The sequence below is a fragment of the Coenobita brevimanus genome, unplaced genomic scaffold (assembly GCF_032717465.1).
Source record: "Coenobita brevimanus isolate Jiangsu-jjx unplaced genomic scaffold, ASM3271746v2 jjx.HiC_scaffold_470, whole genome shotgun sequence".
Taxonomy (NCBI): Eukaryota; Metazoa; Arthropoda; class Malacostraca; order Decapoda; family Coenobitidae; genus Coenobita; species Coenobita brevimanus.
In genome coordinates this window covers 46427-64147 of record NW_027644869.1, presented here as the reverse complement: position 1 = coordinate 64147, position 17721 = coordinate 46427, and the positions used below count along the sequence as shown (strand labels likewise).

At 31.4% G+C, this 17721-nt stretch overlaps 1 protein-coding gene and 1 pseudogene across 1 annotated transcript; both read right to left on the bottom strand.

The window, feature by feature from the left end:
* Positions 1-1973: 1973 nt before the first annotated feature.
* On the bottom strand, positions 1974-4901 carry LOC145390281 (uncharacterized). The gene is made up of 3 exons (XM_080265260.1): positions 3736-4901; positions 2904-3567; positions 1974-2156 (listed from the first exon to the last, which is right to left on the bottom strand). Exons 1-3 carry the CDS (start codon positions 4899-4901, stop codon positions 1974-1976), a joined length of 2013 nt encoding a protein of 670 aa, XP_080121386.1.
* A 4923-nt stretch (positions 4902-9824) lies between these two features.
* Positions 9825-12752, bottom strand: LOC145390280 (uncharacterized; annotated as a pseudogene).
* Between the last annotated feature and the right edge of the window lie 4969 nt (positions 12753-17721).

Below are 17721 nucleotides of genomic sequence, written 5' to 3'. Positions count from 1 at the left end.
TAGATAGCCAGTCATTAAAAAAAAGTCGGAAGTATGATATATCATTCCTAAGATTTTTCAGAGTCTCTGAAATGTAAAAAAAATATGTTGTGTCACTCTAATAAATTTTGCTGAATTTACAAAACTAAAAAAAAAATTAGTAGATGGCCAGTCATTAAAAAAAGTCGGAAGTATGATATATCATTCCTAAGATTTTTCAGAGTCTCTGAAATGTAAAAAAAAATATGTTGTGTCACTCTAATAAATTTTGCTGAATTTACAAAACTAAAAAAAAAATTAGTAGATGGCCAGTCATTAAAAAAAGTCGGAAGTATGATATATCATTCCTAAGATTTTTCAGAGTCTCTGAAATGTAAAAAAAAATATGTTGTGTCACTCTAATAAATTTTGCTGAATTTACAAAACTAAAAAAAAATTAGTAGATGGCCAGTCATTAAAAAAATTCGGAAGTATGATATATCATTCCTAAGATTTTTCAGAGTCTCTGAAATGTAAAAAAAATATGTTGTGTCACTCTAATAAATTTTGCTGAATTTACAAAACTAAAAAAAAAATTAGTAGATGGCCAGTCATTAAAAAAAAAGTCGGAAGTATGATATATCATTCCTAAGATTTTTCAGAGTCTCTGAAATGTAAAAAAAAATATGTTGTGTCACTCTAATAAATTTTGCTGAATTTACAAAACTAAAAAAAAAATTAGTAGATGGCCAGTCATTAAAAAAAGTCGGAAGTATGATATATCATTCCTAAGATTTTTCAGAGGGTTTAAGAAAGATGAAGGGAAGAAGAAGGAGGGGTCTACGTCGTTGCTCTACCAACTAGACACGCCAAATGAATACATAATTTGCCTTCATATTCGATAGGAGGACCTGAAATTAATCCCCCATCTTCAGCACCGTAGACAAACTGGCCAATTTTAGGTATAGGGATTCTCCTATACCAAGAATCAAGAGTTTTGTCATTGTGTAATAGAACCCAGTCCCTTTGGAAATTTATTGGTGAAGGCGAAGGATATTTTTTATTAATTTCTATATATTTGTCAACAGATATATAATTTTTGAATGAAATGTTTTCTTCAGATTCATTAAGAATATCTGTAAAATTATAATATCCAATTATGTAAAGTATATTTACTATTATTTCCATAGTTTTAAAACTAATATGAGTGTCATATCTGTATACTGAATAGAGGGATTTAGCAATTAAATTCATACATAAAGATGAAAGAACATTATCGCGATTTAAATAGAGGTTAGCTAAATTTATATTAGTGAATTTTTTAATTCTCTATGGCGATTTTTAAATAGAGTGTTTATAGAGCAAGGAATTTTTTCCTTAGGAAAAGGACAACATCTATTAACTAAATTTAGATACTCTATCTCGTAATGTTTTGATTTAATATTGCCTAATTTTGAAACCACACAATTACATGAATGAGACGAGAAACATTCTTTTAATATTTCCATGTTATAGAAGAGCAGAGCAAAGTCACATAGGTTTTATAAGGATTAAAAAACAATTTATAGCTCTTTTCATTTTATCTACATATTTTTTATAACAGCAACTGCCTTTTCGCCTCAGTGTTATGGTCATGCGACTACACCTTTGTCATAAATGCACGGAGTAGTAATAGTTAGTGTTGGATTGTTTTTTGTTTTACAATAATATTTCAACTAAAAAAAAACCTCTCATTTAAACCTTAACTCCTCGGACTAGAGTAGTGGTGGATGGTGCCGCCGCTAGAAAGAATTTTTGAGCAATATTGGCTGCCGCATTACGAAAGGCTCCACCGATTGGACAAAAAGTAGTAGTAGTTGTTGTTCTTGTTACTTTAACTGCTGGTGCTATAAAACCAACTTTATTGATAATAACCTTACATAGCCACTTGCCAGCTAAAGGATGCAAAATATTAATTGTCTATAATAAGATGTAAAATAAAAAATATTCAAAAACCAACTTTATTGATAATAACCTTATATAGCTAAACTATTCCAGAGGTTCTTCTTTTCAGCATTCTCTTCTTCTTTTATATCTTCCTTGGAGATCTCATTCACAAAAGTAACATTCTCTTCTTCTTTGGAGATCTTTTCTTCTTTTATATCTTCCTTCGAGATCCCATTTGGCTCCTCTCCAAAAGATGTGGCCCAACAATCAACCTAAAAATTATCTCTTTAGATAGTTATGTTACAAAGAAAACCTTTAGAATATTAAAAATTATTTGGATCCATAGTCACACCCCCACTTGGTTTTCTTTTATAGAATCTTTATGTTTATAATTAATTGTAGTTAATATTATAATCAATATTAATATAACAATAACTAAAATTAATATAGCCTAATCTGATTCAAAAGGAAAAGCCATTTCATTATTTATTTTAAAAATATAAATATCTATTATAATAATTTACTTCAAGGCCCTTTTCGCCTCAGTGTTATATACAACCATATAGTCATAAATGCACGGAGTAGTGGTAGTTAGTGTTGGATTGTTTTTTTGTTTTGACGGCCATAGCCAGACATCTCTTTTCGAAGAGAGGGGTAACATTCTCCGAGTCCAACAGTATTTTGCCCAGGGAACATTTAATATTATAGTATCATTTGACCTCATGGCCTAGCCTAGCCTGACTGTCTCAATAGGTTTAAAAAGCATTTATGATCCAAAAAGTCGCCCGCTAAAGGATTGATAATCCCCCCAAAAGTCTACTATGTAGTAGTGATCTACAAACCAACTTTATTGATAATAACCTAATATAGCCACTTGCCAGCTAAAGGATGCAATTGCCTATAGTAAGATGTAAAATAAAAATATTCAAAAACCAACTTTATTGATAATAACCTTGGTGGTTGCTCTGTTGCATACGTGGGTGCTCACATACACCTTACGCTTGAACACACGCCCACACATCACAACCAAAGCGCCGCTTATCATCTCCGCCATGCAACACAACGTGCTGTGCAAGACGTGACCGGCTTCGAAAAGTGCAATCACAATGAGAACATGTGTATGGTTTTTCTCCTGTGTGAATGCGTTCATGTGTTGTCATGTTGTATTTCTGCAGGAACTTCATGCCACAGTATTTACAAGCAAACTGCTTTTCCCCTGTGTGTACCTTCTCATGGCTCCTGAGCCTACCCATGGTCTTGAAGTATAGGTCACACTTATCACATTTATAGGGCCGGTCACTGCGATGTGTGGCCATGTGAGCTGCCAGGGTCCCAGACTCAGCAAAGCACCTCCGACACTCCTGACATCGGAATGGCTTTTCACCTGTATGTATCCTAACATGCTTTCTCATTGTTGACTTATCTGAGAATGCCTTACTGCAGTAGGAGCACTTGTATGGCTTTTTACCCAAATGGATGTTCATGTGAGTCTGCAAGGAGTATCTGGCAGTGAATGATGTGCCACATTCTCCACAGGTATATGGTTTTTCACCAGTGTGAGTCCTCATGTGGTACTTTAGATGCTCTTTTCTACGGAAGGTTTTGCCACACACATTGCAAAGTTCTGTCCTTCGGTCTTCGTGAATGTCCCGATGCTTCTTTAAATTTCCGGATAAGCTGAACCTCTTTCCACACACTTTACACTGGTATGGTTTTTCACCGGTATGCACTCTCATGTGTCTCTTCATGCCAGTCTTGTCAACAAAGCTTTTGCCACACACATTGCAAGGTTCTGTCCTTCGGTCTTCGTGAATGTCCCGATGCCTCTTGAAATTTCCAGATAAGCTGAACCTCTTTCCACACACTTTACACTGGTATGGTTTTTCACCGGTATGCACTCTCATGTGTCTTTTCATGTTACTTTTGTCACCAAAGCTTTTCTGACAGAAGTAACAGATGATGAGACCTTCCTTTTGGTGGTTTTCAAAATGTTCGGCAAGAGCTTGATCACTGGGGCAATGCACATTACAATACTTACAAGTAAAACTTCCCAGACTAGAGGACCCTGAATTCTCTGTAATCTGTTCTGAGCTATCACAGTTCATCTCATCTTCTGCAATATTTTCTTCTTTTATCAGCTTGGCAAACGGTTCTTTACCAGAACCATCATTACAATTATCACTGCCAATATCTTTTTTTTTTATTGGCATACCGTTAGAGAAGTTTTTATCCTTATCTGAAATTTTGCTAATACAAAGGTCTTTACTAAAGTTATCAAATGACATGTCCTTGTTGACATCTTCCAGAGGTTCCTCTTTGATGTTGATATCTCCAAAAATATCCTTAATGGGTGGGGGGTGGTTTGTACATACCACTGCCAGAGAATTCTCTGTAATCTGTTCTGAGCTGAGATCACGGTTCATCTCATCTTCTGCAATATTTTCTTCTTTTATCAGCTTAGCAAACAGTTCTTTACCAGAACCATCATTACAATTACCATTAGAGAAGTTCTTATCCTCATCTGAAATATTGCTAATACAAAGGTCTTTACTAAAGTCATCAAATGACATGTCCTTGTTAACATCTTCCAGAGGTTCCTCTTTGATGTTGATATCTCCAAAAATATCCTTAATGGATGGGGAGTGGTTTGTACATACCACTGCTTGAGAATTCTCTGTAATCTGTTCTGAGCTTCCATCTACACTGGTACCACCCATCTCAGTCCTGTGTCCTTGCAAATTACTCCAATGAGTATTTAATTCTGGCTTGCAAAATAACTTGAATTTAACCTTATTTATGGTTGTTCCGCTCTCAGTACCACATATATCAGGTTTTTCATCGATGTCTTTCTTTGCATCAGGGGAAGCACTGCTAAGGTTGAGTGCATTATCATCCAAAACTATATATTCAACACCTTCTAAAGTGGGAAACCACTCACAATCACCCTCTCCCAGTAATTCTGTTTCATGACCACCATTGGTGAATCTTGTTAAGTTTCTGCTAACAGGTACACTCATTTTTGTTAACTGTCTGTCAAATACACTCCTTTCCATTGTATTGCCATTTCTGAGAACAATTTCATTTATCTGCCTTTCCTTTGACATTTTCTGTAAAGCAGCCATCTTCATACCCCTCGGCTTCCCTCTTGAGCGCCCCATCATGTCTGTTGGTAGTCTGACACTCAGGACATCATGCTTGGTGGCTGGTGGCTTGTTAAGGCTTAACATTTAGGGGGGAGCCAACTGCCAACCAGATAGGTCAGCAAGGTTGGAATTGCCCTTTTCGCCTCAGTGTTATATACGACCATCTGGTCATACGACTACACCTTTGTCATAAATGAACGGAGTAGTGGTAGTTAGTGTTGGATTGTGGACGAGAAGATAGTTTTTAGTAAAAATCTTTTTTGAATAAAAATATTTTCAGTAATAACCTACACTTAATTATAAATCATATAAACCAAACACAGTTTTCTTTTGTAACTTTAGGATTCAAAGAAAAATCTTCAATTTGTATTTCTTTTTTATTCTGAAATGGAGAAATTATATTTAAGAAAATCAAACTAAAACTATTTTCTGACATATTATTTTATAAAAATATATTAATCTCTCGAAAATATGAATTATTACCCTTTAACCCTTTAGTAGACAACCAATTACCAATTAGACAGATGGGTAAGGAATGAGAGAAATATGAATAGGAATGATACACTAGACTTCCAAGATCAAGAAAAATCTTTTTTGAATAAAAATATTTTAAGTAATAATCTATACTTAATTATAAATCATATAAACCAAACAGTTTTCTTTTGGAACTTTAGGATTCAAAGAAAAATCTTTAATTTGTATTTTTTTTTATTCTAAAATGAAGAAATAATATTTAAGAAAATCAGATTAAAACTATTTTCTGATATATTATTTTACAAAAATATATTAATCTCCTTTAGATCAACTAGACAGATGGGTCAGGAATGAGAGAAATATGAATAGGAATGATACACCAGACTTCTCAGATCAAGAAAAAACTTTTTTGAATAAAAATATTTTAAGTAATAACCTATACTTGATTATAAATCATATAAACCAAACATAGTTTTCTTTTGGAACTTTAGGATTCAAAGAAAAATCTTTAATTTGTATTTTTTTTAATTCTAAAATGAAGAAATAATATTTAAGAAAATCAGATTAAAACTATTTTCTGATACATTATTTTACAAAAATATATTAATCTCCTTTAGATTAACTAGACAGATGGGTAAGGAATGAGAGAAATATGAATAGGAATGATACACCAGACTTCTCAGATCCAGAAAAATCTTTTTTGAATAAAAATATTTTCAGTAATAACCTATACTTGATTATAAATCATATAAACCAAACATAGTAAAAAAAATCTTCAATCTAGACTTCCCAGATCCAGAAAAATCTTTTTTGAATAAAAATATTTTTTCTTTTGGAACTTTAGGATTCAAAGAAAAATCTTCAATTTGTATTTTTTTTTAATTCTATGGGTCAGGAATGAGAGAAATATGAATAGGAATGATACAGCAGACTTCTCAGATCCAGAAAAATCTTTTTTGAATAAAAATATTTTCAGTAATAACCTATACTTGATTATAAATCATATAAACCAAACATAGTTTTCTTTTGGAACTTTAGGATTCAAAGAAAAATCTTCAATTTGTATTTTTTTTATTCTAAAATGGAGAAATGATATTTAAGAAAACAGACTAAAAACTTTTTTCTGAAACATTATTTTACAAAAATATATTAATCTCCTTTAAACCAACTAGACAGATGGATCAGGAATGAGAGAAATATTAATAGGAATAATACACTAGACTTCCCAGATCCAGAAAAAAAAAGTTGGAAGTATGATATATCATTCCTAAGATTTTTCAGAGTCTCTGAAATGTAAAAAAAAAATATGTTGTCACTCTAATAAATTTTTCTGAATTTACAAAACTAAAAAAAAAATTAGTAGATAGCCAGTCATTAAAAAAAAAGTCGGAAGTATGATATATCATTCCTAAGATTTTTCAGAGTCTCTGAAATGTAAAAAAAAATATGTTGTGTCACTCTAATAAATTTTTCTGAATTTACAAAACTAAAAAAAAAATTAGTAGATAGCCAGTCATTAAAAAAAAGTCGGAAGTATGATATATCATTCCTAAGATTTTTCAGAGTCTCTGAAATGTAAAAAAAAAATATGTTGTGTCACTCTAATAAATTTTTCTGAATTTACAAAACTAAAAAAAAATTAGTAGATGGCCAGTCATTAAAAAAAAGTCGGAAGTATGATATATCATTCCTAAGATTTTTCAGAGTCTCTGAAATGTAAAAAAAAATATGTTGTGTCACTCTAATAAATTTTTCTGAATTTACAAAACTAAAAAAAAAAAATTAGTAGATAGCCAGTCATTAAAAAAAAAGTCGGAAGTATGATATATCATTCCTAAGATTTTTCAGAGTCTCTGAAATGTAAAAAAAATATGTTGTGTCACTCTAATAAATTTTTCTGAATTTACAAAACTAAAAAAAAAATTAGTAGATGGCCAGTCATTAAAAAAAAGTCGGAAGTATGATATATCATTCCTAAGATTTTTCAGAGTCTCTGAAATGTAAAAAAAAATATGTTGTGTCACTCTAATAAATTTTTCTGAATTTACAAAACTAAAAAAAAATTAGTAGATAGCCAGTCATTAAAAAAAAGTCGGAAGTATGATATATCATTCCTAAGATTTTTCAGAGTCTCTGAAATGTAAAAAAAAAATATGTTGTGTCACTCTAATAAATTTTTCTGAATTTACAAAATAAAAAAAATTAGTAGATGGCCAGTCATTAAAAAAAAGTCGGAAGTATGATATATCATTCCTAAGATTTTTCAGAGTCTCTGAAATGTAAAAAAAATATGTTGTGTCACTCTAATAAATTTTTCTGAATTTACAAAACTAAAAAAAAATTAGTAGATGGCCAGTCATTAAAAAAAGTCGGAAGTATGATATATCATTCCTAAGATTTTTCAGAGTCTCTGAAATGTAAAAAAAAATATGTTGTGTCACTCTAATAAATTTTGCTGAATTTACAAAACTAAAAAAAAAATTAGTAGATGGCCAGTCATTAAAAAAAAAGTCGGAAGTATGATATATCATTCCTAAGATTTTTCAGAGTCTCTGAAATGTAAAAAAAAATATGTTGTGTCACTCTAATAAATTTTGCTGAATTTACAAAACTAAAAAAAAAAATTAGTAGATGGCCAGTCATTAAAAAAAAAGTCGGAAGTATGATATATCATTCCTAAGATTTTTCAGAGTCTCTGAAATGTAAAAAAAAATATGTTGTGTCACTCTAATAAATTTTGCTGAATTTACAAAACTAAAAAAAAAATTAGTAGATGGCCAGTCTTTAAAAAAAGTCGGAAGTATGATATATCATTCCTAAGATTTTTCAGAGTCTCTGAAATGTAAAAAATATGTTGTGTCACTCTAATAAATTTTTCTGAATTTACAAAACTAAAAAAAAATTAGTAGATGGCCAGTCATTAAAAAAAAAGTCGGAAGTATGATATATCATTCCTAAGATTTTTCAGAGTCTCTGAAATGTAAAAAAAAATATGTTGTGTCACTCTAATAAATTTTGCTGAATTTACAAAACTAAAAAAAAATTAGTAGATGGCCAGTCATTAAAAAAAAAGTCGGAAGTATGATATATCATTCCTAAGATTTTTCAGAGGGTTTAAGAAAGATGAAGGGAAGAAGAAGGAGGGGTCTACGTCGTTGCTCTACCAACTAGACACGCCAAATGAATACATAATTTGCCTTCATATTCGATAGGAGGACCTGAAATTAATCCCCCATCTTCAGCACCGTAGACAAACTGGCCAATTTTAGGTATAGGGATTCTCCTATACCAAGAATCAAGAGTTTTGTCATTGTGTAATAGAACCCAGTCCCTTTGGAAATTTATTGGTGAAGGCGAAGGATATTTTTTATTAATTTCTATATATTTGTCAACAGATATATAATTTTTGAATGAAATGTTTTCTTCAGATTCATTAAGAATATCTGTAAAATTATAATATCCAATTATGTAAAGTATATTTACTATTATTTCCATAGTTTTAAAACTAATATGAGTGTCATATCTGTATACTGAATAGAGGGATTTAGCAATTAAATTCATACATAAAGATGAAAGAACATTATCGCGATTTAAATAGAGGTTAGCTAAATTTATATTAGTGAAATTTTTTAATTCTCTATGGCGATTTTTAAATAGAGTGTTTATAGAGCAAGGAATTTTTTCCTTAGGAAAAGGACAACATCTATTAACTAAATTTAGATACTCTATCTCGTAATGTTTTGATTTAATATTGCCTAATTTTGAAACCACACAATTACATGAATGAGACGAGAAACATTCTTTTAATATTTCCATGTTATAGAAGAGCAGAGCAAAGTCACATAGGTTTTATAAGGATTAAAAAACAATTTATAGCTCTTTTCATTTTATCTACATATTTTTTATAACAGCAACTGCCTTTTCGCCTCAGTGTTATGGTCATGCGACTACACCTTTGTCATAAATGCACGGAGTAGTAATAGTTAGTGTTGGATTGTTTTTTGTTTTACAATAATATTTCAACTAAAAAAAAACCTCTCATTTAAACCTTAACTCCTCGGACTAGAGTAGTGGTGGATGGTGCCGCCGCTAGAAAGAATTTTTGAGCAATATTGGCTGCCGCATTACGAAAGGCTCCACCGATTGGACAAAAAGTAGTAGTAGTTGTTGTTCTTGTTACTTTAACTGCTGGTGCTATAAAACCAACTTTATTGATAATAACCTTACATAGCCACTTGCCAGCTAAAGGATGCAAAATATTAATTGTCTATAATAAGATGTAAAATAAAAAATATTCAAAAACCAACTTTATTGATAATAACCTTATATAGCTAAACTATTCCAGAGGTTCTTCTTTTCAGCATTCTCTTCTTCTTTTATATCTTCCTTGGAGATCTCATTCACAAAAGTAACATTCTCTTCTTCTTTGGAGATCTTTTCTTCTTTTATATCTTCCTTCGAGATCCCATTTGGCTCCTCTCCAAAAGATGTGGCCCAACAATCAACCTAAAAATTATCTCTTTAGATAGTTATGTTACAAAGAAAACCTTTAGAATATTAAAAATTATTTGGATCCATAGTCACACCCCCACTTGGTTTTCTTTTATAGAATCTTTATGTTTATAATTAATTGTAGTTAATATTATAATCAATATTAATATAACAATAACTAAAATTAATATAGCCTAATCTGATTCAAAAGGAAAAGCCATTTCATTATTTATTTTAAAAATATAAATATCTATTATAATAATTTACTTCAAGGCCCTTTTCGCCTCAGTGTTATATACAACCATATAGTCATAAATGCACGGAGTAGTGGTAGTTAGTGTTGGATTGTTTTTTTGTTTTGACGGCCATAGCCAGACATCTCTTTTCGAAGAGAGGGGTAACATTCTCCGAGTCCAACAGTATTTTGCCCAGGGAACATTTAATATTATAGTATCATTTGACCTCATGGCCTAGCCTAGCCTGACTGTCTCAATAGGTTTAAAAAGCATTTATGATCCAAAAAGTCGCCCGCTAAAGGATTGATAATCCCCAAAAAAAGTCTACTATGTAGTAGTGATCTACAAACCAACTTTATTGATAATAACCTAATATAGCCACTTGCCAGCTAAAGGATGCAATTGCCTATAGTAAGATGTAAAATAAAAATATTCAAAAACCAACTTTATTGATAATAACCTTGGTGGTTGCTCTGTTGCATACGTGGGTGCTCACATACACCTTACGCTTGAACACACGCCCACACATCACAACCAAAGCGCCGCTTATCATCTCCGCCATGCAACACAACGTGCTGTGCAAGACGTGACCGGCTTCGAAAAGTGCAATCACAATGAGAACATGTGTATGGTTTTTCTCCTGTGTGAATGCGTTCATGTGTTGTCATGTTGTATTTCTGCAGGAACTTCATGCCACAGTATTTACAAGCAAACTGCTTTTCCCCTGTGTGTACCTTCTCATGGCTCCTGAGCCTACCCATGGTCTTGAAGTATAGGTCACACTTATCACATTTATAGGGCCGGTCACTGCGATGTGTGGCCATGTGAGCTGCCAGGGTCCCAGACTCAGCAAAGCACCTCCGACACTCCTGACATCGGAATGGCTTTTCACCTGTATGTATCCTAACATGCTTTCTCATTGTTGACTTATCTGAGAATGCCTTACTGCAGTAGGAGCACTTGTATGGCTTTTTACCCAAATGGATGTTCATGTGAGTCTGCAAGGAGTATCTGGCAGTGAATGATGTGCCACATTCTCCACAGGTATATGGTTTTTCACCAGTGTGAGTCCTCATGTGGTACTTTAGATGCTCTTTTCTACGGAAGGTTTTGCCACACACATTGCAAAGTTCTGTCCTTCGGTCTTCGTGAATGTCCCGATGCTTCTTTAAATTTCCGGATAAGCTGAACCTCTTCCCACACACTTTACACTGGTATGGTTTTTCACCGGTATGCACTCTCATGTGTCTCTTCATGCCAGTCTTGTCAACAAAGCTTTTGCCACACACATTGCAAGGTTCTGTCCTTCGGTCTTCGTGAATGTCCCGATGCTTCTTGAAATTTCCAGATAAGCTGAACCTCTTTCCACACACTTTACACTGGTATGGTTTTTCACCGGTATGCACTCTCATGTGTCTTTTCATGTTACTTTTGTCACCAAAGCTTTTCTGACAGAAGTAACAGATGATGAGACCTTCCTTTTGGTGGTTTTCAAAATGTTCGGCAAGAGCTTGATCACTGGGGCAATGCACATTACAATACTTACAAGTAAAACTTCCCAGACTAGAGGACCCTGAATTCTCTGTAATCTGTTCTGAGCTATCACAGTTCATCTCATCTTCTGCAATATTTTCTTCTTTTATCAGCTTGGCAAACGGTTCTTTACCAGAACCATCATTACAATTATCACTGCCAATATCTTTTTTTTTATTGGCATACCGTTAGAGAAGTTTTTATCCTTATCTGAAATTTTGCTAATACAAAGGTCTTTACTAAAGTTATCAAATGACATGTCCTTGTTGACATCTTCCAGAGGTTCCTCTTTGATGTTGATATCTCCAAAAATATCCTTAATGGGTGGGGGGTGGTTTGTACATACCACTGCCAGAGAATTCTCTGTAATCTGTTCTGAGCTGAGATCACGGTTCATCTCATCTTCTGCAATATTTTCTTCTTTTATCAGCTTAGCAAACAGTTCTTTACCAGAACCATCATTACAATTACCATTAGAGAAGTTCTTATCCTCATCTGAAATATTGCTAATACAAAGGTCTTTACTAAAGTCATCAAATGACATGTCCTTGTTAACATCTTCCAGAGGTTCCTCTTTGATGTTGATATCTCCAAAAATATCCTTAATGGATGGGGAGTGGTTTGTACATACCACTGCTTGAGAATTCTCTGTAATCTGTTCTGAGCTTCCATCTACACTGGTACCACCCATCTCAGTCCTGTGTCCTTGCAAATTACTCCAATGAGTATTTAATTCTGGCTTGCAAAATAACTTGAATTTAACCTTATTTATGGTTGTTCCGCTCTCAGTACCACATATATCAGGTTTTTCATCGATGTCTTTCTTTGCATCAGGGGAAGCACTGCTAAGGTTGAGTGCATTATCATCCAAAACTATATATTCAACACCTTCTAAAGTGGGAAACCACTCACAATCACCCTCTCCCAGTAATTCTGTTTCATGACCACCATTGGTGAATCTTGTTAAGTTTCTGCTAACAGGTACACTCATTTTTGTTAACTGTCTGTCAAATACACTCCTTTCCATTGTATTGCCATTTCTGAGAACAATTTCATTTATCTGCCTTTCCTTTGACATTTTCTGTAAAGCAGCCATCTTCATACCCCTCGGCTTCCCTCTTGAGCGCCCCATCATGTCTGTTGGTAGTCTGACACTCAGGACATCATGCTTGGTGGCTGGTGGCTTGTTAAGGCTTAACATTTAGGGGGGAGCCAACTGCCAACCAGATAGGTCAGCAAGGTTGGAATTGCCCTTTTCGCCTCAGTGTTATATACGACCATCTGGTCATACGACTACACCTTTGTCATAAATGAACGGAGTAGTGGTAGTTAGTGTTGGATTGTGGACGAGAAGATAGTTTTTAGTCGGGGGGGGGGGTGAATAAAAATATTTTCAGTAATAACCTACACTTAATTATAAATCATATAAACCAAACACAGTTTTCTTTTGTAACTTTAGGATTCAAAGAAAAATCTTCAATTTGTATTTCTTTTTTATTCTGAAATGGAGAAATTATATTTAAGAAAATCAAACTAAAACTATTTTCTGACATATTATTTTATAAAAATATATTAATCTCTCGAAAATATGAATTATTACCCTTTAACCCTTTAGTAGACAACCAATTACCAATTAGACAGATGGGTAAGGAATGAGAGAAATATGAATAGGAATGATACACTAGACTTCCAAGATCAAGAAAAAAATTTTTTGAATAAAAATATTTTAAGTAATAATCTATACTTAATTATAAATCATATAAACCAAACAGTTTTCTTTTGGAACTTTAGGATTCAAAGAAAAATCTTTAATTTGTATTTTTTTTATTCTAAAATGAAGAAATAATATTTAAGAAAATCAGATTAAAACTATTTTCTGATATATTATTTTACAAAAATATATTAATCTCCTTTAGATCAACTAGACAGATGGGTCAGGAATGAGAGAAATATGAATAGGAATGATACACCAGACTTCTCAGATCAAGAAAAAACTTTTTTGAATAAAAATATTTTAAGTAATAACCTATACTTGATTATAAATCATATAAACCAAACATAGTTTTCTTTTGGAACTTTAGGATTCAAAGAAAAATCTTTAATTTGTATTTTTTTTAATTCTAAAATGAAGAAATAATATTTAAGAAAATCAGATTAAAACTATTTTCTGATACATTATTTTACAAAAATATATTAATCTCCTTTAGATTAACTAGACAGATGGGTAAGGAATGAGAGAAATATGAATAGGAATGATACACCAGACTTCTCAGATCCAGAAAAATCTTTTTTGAATAAAAATATTTTCAGTAATAACCTATACTTGATTATAAATCATATAAACCAAACATAGTAAAAAAATCTTCAATCTAGACTTCCCAGATCCAGAAAATCTTTTTTGAATAAAAATATTTTTTCTTTTGGAACTTTAGGATTCAAAGAAAAATCTTCAATTTGTATTTTTTTTAATTCTATGGGTCAGGAATGAGAGAAATATGAATAGGAATGATACAGCAGACTTCCCAGATCCAGAAAAATCTTTTTTGAATAAAAATATTTTCAGTAATAACCTATACTTGATTATAAATCATATAAACCAAACATAGTTTTCTTTTGGAACTTTAGGATTCAAAGAAAAATCTTCAATTTGTATTTTTTTTATTCTAAAATGGAGAAATGATATTTAAGAAAACAGACTAAAAACTTTTTTCTGAAACATTATTTTACAAAAATATATTAATCTCCTTTAAACCAACTAGACAGATGGATCAGGAATGAGAGAAATATTAATAGGAATAATACACTAGACTTCCCAGATCCAGAAAAAAAAAGTTGGAAGTATGATATATCATTCCTAAGATTTTTCAGAGTCTCTGAAATGTAAAAAAAAAATATGTTGTCACTCTAATAAATTTTTCTGAATTTACAAAACTAAAAAAAAAAATTAGTAGATAGCCAGTCATTAAAAAAAAAAGTCGGAAGTATATCATTCCTAAGATTTTTCAGAGTCTCTGAAATGTAAAAAAAAAAATATGTTGTCACTCTAATAAATTTTTCTGAATTTACAAAACTAAAAAAAAAAATTAGTAGATAGCCAGTCATTAAAAAAAGTCGGAAGTATGATATATCATTCCTAAGATTTTTCAGAGTCTCTGAAATGTAAAAAAAAATATGTTGTGTCACTCTAATAAATTTTTCTGAATTTACAAAACTAAAAAAAAAAATTAGTAGATAGCCAGTCATTAAAAAAAAGTCGGAAGTATGATATATCATTCCTAAGATTTTTCAGAGTCTCTGAAATGTAAAAAAAAATATGTTGTGTCACTCTAATAAATTTTTCTGAATTTACAAAACTAAAAAAAAAATTAGTAGATAGCCAGTCATTAAAAAAAAAGTCGGAAGTATGATATATCATTCCTAAGATTTTTCAGAGTCTCTGAAATGTAAAAAAAAATATGTTGTGTCACTCTAATAAATTTTTCTGAATTTACAAAACTAAAAAAAAAAATTAGTAGATAGCCAGTCATTAAAAAAAAGTCGGAAGTATGATATATCATTCCTAAGATTTTTCAGAGTCTCTGAAATGTAAAAAAAATATGTTGTGTCACTCTAATAAATTTTTCTGAATTTACAAAATAAAAAAAATTAGTAGATGGCCAGTCATTAAAAAAAAGTCGGAAGTATGATATATCATTCCTAAGATTTTTCAGAGTCTCTGAAATGTAAAAAAAAATATGTTGTGTCACTCTAATAAATTTTGCTGAATTTACAAAACTAAAAAAAAAATTAGTAGATGGCCAGTCATTAAAAAAAAAGTCGGAAGTATGATATATCATTCCTAAGATTTTTCAGAGTCTCTGAAATGTAAAAAATATGTTGTGTCACTCTAATAAATTTTGCTGAATTTACAAAACTAAAAAAAAAATTAGTAGATGGCCAGTCATTAAAAAAAAAGTCGGAAGTATGATATATCATTCCTAAGATTTTTCAGAGTCTCTGAAATGTAAAAAAAATATGTTGTGTCACTCTAATAAATTTTGCTGAATTTACAAAACTAAAAAAAAAATTAGTAGATGGCCAGTCATTAAAAAAAAAGTCGGAAGTATGATATATCATTCCTAAGATTTTTCAGAGTCTCTGAAATGTAAAAAAAATATGTTATGTCACTCTAATAAATTTTTCTGAATTTACAAAACTAAAAAAAAAAAATTAGTAGATGGCCAGTCATTAAAAAAAAAGTCGGAAGTATGATATATCATTCCTAAGATTTTTCAGAGTCTCTGAAATGTAAAAAAAAATATGTTGTGTCACTCTAATAAATTTTGCTGAATTTACAAAACTAAAAAAAAAAATTAGTAGATGGCCAGTCATTAAAAAAAAAGTCGGAAGTATGATATATCATTCCTAAGATTTTTCAGAGGGTTTAAGAAAGATGAAGGGAAGAAGAAGGAGGGGTCTACGTCGTTGCTCTACCAACTAGACACGCCAAATGAATACATAATTTGCCTTCATATTCGATAGGAGGACCTGAAATTAATCCCCCATCTTCAGCACCGTAGACAAACTGGCCAATTTTAGGTATAGGGATTCTCCTATACCAAGAATCAAGAGTTTTGTCATTGTGTAATAGAACCCAGTCCCTTTGGAAATTTATTGGTGAAGGCGAAGGATATTTTTTATTAATTTCTATATATTTGTCAACAGATATATAATTTTTGAATGAAATGTTTTCTTCAGATTCATTAAGAATATCTGTAAAATTATAATATCCAATTATGTAAAGTATATTTACTATTATTTCCATAGTTTTAAAACTAATATGAGTGTCATATCTGTATACTGAATAGAGGGATTTAGCAATTAAATTCATACATAAAGATGAAAGAACATTATCGCGATTTAAATAGAGGTTAGCTAAATTTATATTAGTGAAATTTTTTAATTCTCTATGGCGATTTTTAAATAGAGTGTTTATAGAGCAAGGAATTTTTTCCTTAGGAAAAGGACAACATCTATTAACTAAATTTAGATACTCTATCTCGTAATGTTTTGATTTAATATTGCCTAATTTTGAAACCACACAATTACATGAATGAGACGAGAAACATTCTTTTAATATTTCCATGTTATAGAAGAGCAGAGCAAAGTCACATAGGTTTTATATGGATTAAAAAACAATTTATAGCTCTTTTCATTTTATCTACATATTTTTTAAACTGCCTTTTCGCCTCAGTGTTATGGTCATGCGACTACACCTTTGTCATAAATGCACGGAGTAGTAATAGTTAGTGTTGGATTGTTTTTTGTTTTACAATAATATTTCAACTAAAAAAAAACCTCTCATTTAAACCTTAACTCCTCGGACTAGAGTAGTGGTGGATGGTGCCGCCGCTAGAAAGAATTTTTGAGCAATATTGGCTGCCGCATTACGAAAGGCTCCACCGATTGGACAAAAAGTAGTAGTAGTTGTTGTTCTTGTTACTTTAACTGCTGGTGCTATAAAACCAACTTTATTGATAATAACCTTACATAGCCACTTGCCAGCTAAAGGATGCAAAATATTAATTGTCTATAATAAGATGTAAAATAAAAAATATTCAAAAACCAACTTTATTGATAATAACCTTATATAGCTAAACTATTCCAGAGGTTCTTCTTTTCAGCATTCTCTTCTTCTTTTATATCTTCCTTGGAGATCTCATTCACAAAAGTAACATTCTCTTCTTCTTTGGAGATCTTTTCTTCTTTTATATCTTCCTTCGAGATCCCATTTGGCTCCTCTCCAAAAGATGTGGCCCAACAATCAACCTAAAAATTATCTCTTTAGATAGTTATGTTACAAAGAAAACCTTTAGAATATTAAAAATTATTTGGATCCATAGTCACACCCCCACTTGGTTTTCTTTTATAGAATCTTTATGTTTATAATTAATTGTAGTTAATATTATAATCAATATTAA